We start from the raw sequence: 5813 nt of genomic DNA on the forward strand, positions 1-5813 counted from the left end.
CGTCCAAATGAAAATTATAAACATTCATGGAAACATGTTGAAACTAAAACATTAATACAAACATAGATAAATTTAATCGCAAATGTCGACGTTGTTTCGATAATGATTCAATCGTCCATGTTGTCATTATTGTGGGATATTTAGATTATTTAGGGAAAACATCAAACACGTTACAACGCAAATCAACACATAGTTACCCACATGTCAAATGGTCAATGATATTGAATATAATATTTTAGTATAAAATATAAAATATCTTGTGTATAATACTTAATACATTTAAAAAATACATATATTTTTTTTATTAAAATTCCAAATGGGTTGGCGGGTTAACCTATATATTTTTTAGAAACTCATTTATGACCAGTTTAATAAACAGATTGACGGGTTGGTGTATTGTAAAACTTAATCCAAACCCATTTATTTTGTATTGTGTCGCAGATTGTGTCGAGAATTGTAGGCTCAAAATTTTCTTTCATAATTAGCATCGGAGTATTAAAATCGGATAAACCAGATAACAAATCCGAACGGATCCGATAGGAAAAACGGACATGACCACATAACCCGTTACATCAGAGGTTTTTCACGGTTTAATGTCCGAACCCCATGTACTCTCTCTCCTTCCCATACTCCGTTTTCTTTTTCGTCCTCGTCATCTCCGGCGTCTCCGCCTCCACGATACAGGTACCTCTCTCTCTCTCTCTGTCTCTCTCTCTCTCTCTCTCTCTCTCTCTCTCTCTCTCTTCTACTTCATACCCATGCGTGCTTGCATATGCTGGTGATAAAAAAACGAGACACGTTTGTCTAGTGAATGCATATGCAGTTCTTTGCTAGGTTATTTTGTTTGTTGATGTGTTCTGTAAAGTTGCTTGATTAGAGGATTCATTTCATAGTTCTAATGTCGGATAAAGTGTATATTTAGTGATCGCCCGCCAAGTGTTCGATGTAATGTCAATACGAGATGATGGTGAGCCACCAGATCAAATAGACAAATACCATTAAAAAATATGAAATTTACAGATAGAAACCACGGTGTATAAAAATTTCTGTTGTGTACCTCATCCAAACGGTTTTGTAGGAGTAATAACTTGAAAATCTGTGCATAGAAAACTGTAATTTGCAACCTTGAATACCATTTTTAGTCTTCTTGATGTTTTATTTCGAATTTATTTCAAGAACATTAGTGATCCTGTTTGACATACTTACAGGTGTAAGCTTATTACAATCAGAAGTGAAACAAGAGCACCAAACCTTTTCATTATCCCTTTTCTCCAGAATCTTCAGTTTGATAATAATGGAAACAAAGAAGAAACAAGGTTTAAATATTGAAGGATACCCAATTGAAGGTTTATCAATAGCTGGACATGAAACTTGTATAATTCTCCCTAGTTTTAATTTAGCCTTTGATATTGGAAAATGCCCTCAAAGAGCCATTTCTCAACAATTCCTCTTCATCTCTCATGGTCACATGGATCACATTGTATGTAACACACAAACACACTCTCTCTTTTTATATTTTTAGTATTTTTCTTCTTGAATATTATTATAAAAAGTTAAAAGTTTATATTTTTCTTTTAGGGAGGATTGCCTATGTATGTTGCAACTCGTGGTTTATACAGAATGGCTCCACCTACAATTATAATACCAAAAGTCATTAAAGAAAATGTTGAAAAGATCTTTGAAGCACATAGAGCCATGGATCAATCAGAGTTGAAGCATACATTGATTGGATTAGATATTGGTAATTAAAAAAAAAAAGAAATTCACTTTATTTTACTAATTTCAATCAATGTTAAATACTTAAATCAAATTCATGCATCAAAATCTTTGTATCTCAGGGGAAGAGTTCTACTTGAGAAAAGATTTGAAAGTAAAAGCATTTAAGACATGCCATGTCATCCCAAGTCAGGTTAGTTTTCTTTACTTATTGCTATGATGCCTTTTTTTAATGCTAAAAAGTTAGAAAATAAGTAAATAACCATTATATTATTTGGTTTTTACAAATTTGAATCACATCTTTTATCTTTATATTGCAATAACTTTTAAATTATTATGTTAGACAGTTATAACCGAAATAGATTATTTGTATATAATTAGTTTTAGTTAAATTATCTTATCACTGAAAAAACCATTTATCAATTAAATATATTACATTTAACACACTCTAATAAATAGGGTTTTCTGCAGAAAAGTCCCATTATTTTGGAAATTTTTTGATAAAATCCTTTTTTTTAATAGCAAAGTCCTGATTATTTAATTTTACACAATAATCTGTCATTTCCTGTTAAAATAAAAATTTTGACTTTTTCGTTAATTTGGGCAAAATATTAAATAATCACAACTTTTCTGTTCAAAAAAGAAAAATCTAGGACTTTATCAAAAAATTTCCCAAAATAACGGGACTTTTCGGCATAAAACCCCTAATAAATGTTAAACATGAATATATAATATAATATCACAAGCAACAAATATTGTATATAAAAAAAATACTAAAAAATGTATAAAGTTGAAGGACCATATTGTACAAAGGAAAGTTTAGTGTAAAGCAATTTGTTATATCACTGTTTTTTCACACAACAAAAGGACTTTAACTTTTAAATACTATCAACTTTATTATCATTAAAGTTATATGATATTGTTTGATATTAATTACCTCAAGTTTTTGACTCATATGAATCAGGGTTATATAGTTTATTCTGTGAAACAAAAGCTTAAACCTGAATATGTTGGACTTGAAGGAGAAGAAATCAAGAAATTGAAGTTCTCAGGTGTGGAGGTTTGTCTTTGTCTTTCAAATTATATATATTTTAATTTATAATTGACATAAATCAAATAGTAAAAAATATAATAATGTCTTATTTTTGACAGATAACAAATACAACAACATCACCTGAAGTAGCTTTTACAGGGGATACTACATCTGACTTCATACTTGATCCTCACAATCTTGATGCATTAAAAGCAAAGATTCTGATTATGGAGGCAAGAAAATCTATTTTTGATCATTATTTTATTATTTTTTTAGTAAATTAATATTTGTTTGTGTTCTTTATGTTTAGAGTACTTATGTGGAGAATACAATGTCAGTGGAGAATGCAAGAGACTATGGACACACACATTTATCTGAGGTCAAATCTTTTGTTTTGTTTTTTGACTTTTGACTTTTGACTTTTGACTTTTGACTTTTGATTGTTGTGGTAAATCAGATAATCAGTCATGCTGAAAGATTTGAGAACAAAGCAATTGTATTGATCCACTTTTCAGCTCGGTATCACTTGGATGTAAGTTTTACTACTTTATCATTAATTTGTCCGTAGACATAAGGGTAAAATGGTCATTTTCCCGGTTCGTTCGGTCCAAAAAAGAAACAATCTTTGTTGATATTTATGCGGTGCATAACGTAACAAGTTGTACTGTGTTGGACACACATTGGACTTGGACTAGTGTTGTTGATCTTTTGTGTGTGTAAAAAGACGTGAATGCCCTTATCTTCGTAGTAGTGATAGAAATTGAGGTGAGATGTGGTTGAATGAATATTTAGGTGATTGAAAAAGCTGTTGCTGCATTGAGGGCACCATTGGCAGGGCGTGTTTTTGCACTAACGGAGGGCTTCTAGGATCTGTTGTGTTTTATTTTTTTGTATTTGAGAATTGAGATGATTGTGTTTATTAATTTATTTTAAGTTGATTTATTTTGATTCATATAACTTCAAAAATACGGAAGTCAGTAGTGCCCAATTTAATGTTTTTTTTTTTTTTTTTTTTTGGAGTGACATGAAGATGAGAGTTTTGTCGCCTCTCCATGTCCACGTGTTAGATGATTTGTAATGTGAAAGTCCTTCAAGCGTTAGAGCAACCACATCGGTGGTAGGCTTGCAATTGGGTTGTAAATGCTACTTGTATATTGTTCACATCATTGGATATTATTCTTTTATTAAAAAGGTAATATACCAATTGGTTTATAATATTTAGATATAATTGTTTGATTAAATTATTAATATATCAATTTGAAAGCCTTGGAGAATTTGAAAGATGAAGTCCAAATAACATTTAATTTTTGCTTAGTGCATTGCAAGAGATTTTTGAAAGATCCAATGTAGATGATCTTAGTTGTTAAAGGTCAATAAGAGCACGAATATAATTGGATTGAGTGGATGACTTATTGGTCACATAAAAAAGGAAAAATGATCTTTGAGGGTAATAAAGTATTCGTCTTGTATTCATTAGGTCTTTTATCTTTTTTTTGTCTTTATTATACCATTGAACTTATAATCCCTGTTCACCAAAGCCCTTAATACCGGTTGTTGTAGGTTACTACTTATGTGGATATTACGTGGCATTATGTGCCATAAACTGGGCTTATTAATTGCAAAGTTACAGTACTGCATCTTCTTGCCCGTTCTTGCCCTAGATCGACATGTCTTCTTCTTCTTCTTCTTCTATTTCTTCCAAACGAAATGTTGAATTTCAACCTGAAAATCCTTGTTACTGTGGGTTACCATCTCGTGTACGAACTTCACGAACTAAAGACAATCCAGGAAAAAAATTCAGATTGTGCCCTAACTCTATGGTAAAGCAATTATTTTTTACTTTTCGTTTAATCTTCTTTCTTTAACCAATTTGTTATTTTTTTCAAGAATGAAGGACCAAAATGCAAGTTCTGGGAATGGTTGGAGCCTGAAACCCCTGAAAATGAAGTCAATTCTGGGAAGGACAAAAAAGAACCGTGCAATTTAACCCTCAAAGTTTCTATATTGGAAAACGAGATCAGCATATGTAAGATGAAGATGGAACAAGAAAATTTGGTTGTTAGACAAGAGTTTGAAAAACTCAAATGGAAGCTATTTACTCATAAAGTTGTGATGATTGTGTTGTTTCTGTTGTTTGTGTTTAAGAAGTAGTTTAGCCCTTAATTTAACCCTTAGTTTAGCTGTATTCAAAGACTAAATGTAATCCTTAATGTTGTAATTTGTTTGATGTATTATGACTAAATCTTTTTGATTAATGATAGTTTGATGTTTTGAGTGCTTTCCAAGAAGTATTAATGTGTTTAAAAGGTTAATGAATTGGACATGATGCATGGGTAAAATGGTCCAGATTAAATTTGGCAGTCAATTGTTATCGTGTTGATGTGATCCAAGGGTAAAATGGTCCAGATTAACCACATTGGATACATCAAACATTTCTTAATGTATTAAGACTAAATCTTGGCATTAATCAATTGTTAATGTCTTGATGTGATCCAAGGGTAAAATGGTCCAAATTAAATTTGGCAGTAATCAATTGTTATTGTGTTGATGTGATCCAAGGGTAAAATGGTCCAGATTAACCACATTGGATACATCAAACATTTCTTAATGTATTAAGACTAAATCTTGGCATTAATCAATTGTTAATGTCTTGATGTGATCCAAGGGTAAAATGGTCCATATTAAATTTGGCAGTAATCAATTGTTAATGTGTTGATGTGAACAAGGGTAATATGGTCCAGATTAACAACAACAACAACACCAAACTTTGCTTAATGTAGTAATACTAAATTTACTTGATTTATGATAGATAATATAAGATTAAACAATCTATATGCAAATAACCGTACACCAAAGCATATAGATAAAAGACAAAGTTGTAATATTCCATCATCATGTGCACTATTACAAAAGCTGTGCCCACAGTTGTCCTAATATGTCAAAAGATGTGCCATGTGCCATGATTCTTAAAGTTTTCCCAATTACATATTTATAAGACTAAAAGTTTGTCTTTCCAAATAAAATCATTCCAACACCATTGGGTTGTGTCCAGTGCTTCCTTCTT

The 5813-nt window shown here is 31.1% G+C and overlaps 1 protein-coding gene across 2 annotated transcripts; it reads left to right on the forward strand.

The window, feature by feature from the left end:
• Positions 1-534: 534 nt before the first annotated feature.
• On the forward strand, positions 535-5004 carry TRZ1 (tRNAse Z1). 2 transcript variants are annotated; one of them, XR_013680874.1, is made up of 11 exons: positions 535-684; positions 1209-1480; positions 1579-1741; positions 1839-1909; positions 2681-2776; positions 2869-2982; positions 3060-3128; positions 3207-3281; positions 3542-3941; positions 4310-4569; positions 4637-5004. XR_013680874.1 is itself a non-coding variant. In XM_078991577.1 (9 exons), the coding sequence occupies exons 1-9, from the start codon at positions 594-596 to the stop codon at positions 3614-3616; spliced, it is 1026 nt and encodes a 341-aa protein (XP_078847703.1). In that variant the 5' UTR covers positions 535-593; the 3' UTR covers positions 3617-3990. The 2 variants fall into 2 exon arrangements, 1 of the variants encoding a protein (XP_078847703.1); XM_078991577.1 differs by lacking the exons at positions 4310-4569; positions 4637-5004 and having other exon boundaries at positions 3542-3990.
• The last annotated feature ends 809 nt before the right edge of the window (positions 5005-5813 follow it).

Source organism: Lactuca saligna, chromosome 4, assembly GCF_052625555.1.
Source record: "Lactuca saligna cultivar CGN05327 chromosome 4, ASM5262555v1, whole genome shotgun sequence".
NCBI lineage: Eukaryota > Viridiplantae > Streptophyta > Magnoliopsida > Asterales > Asteraceae > Lactuca > Lactuca saligna.

What these genes read in the sequence shown, in the direction of transcription:
- TRZ1 (XM_078991577.1), top strand. Translation starts at nt 594, where the DNA reads ATGTCCGAACCCCATGTACTCTCTCTCCTTCCCATACTCCGTTTTCTT. An exon ending in ATGGTCACATGGATCACATT is followed by an intron (nt 1,481 to 1,578) that starts GTATGTAACACA and finishes TTTTTCTTTTAG; the next exon opens with GGAGGATTGCCTATGTATGT. An exon ending in GACACACACATTTATCTGAG is followed by an intron (nt 3,129 to 3,206) that starts GTCAAATCTTTT and finishes GTGGTAAATCAG; the next exon opens with ATAATCAGTCATGCTGAAAG.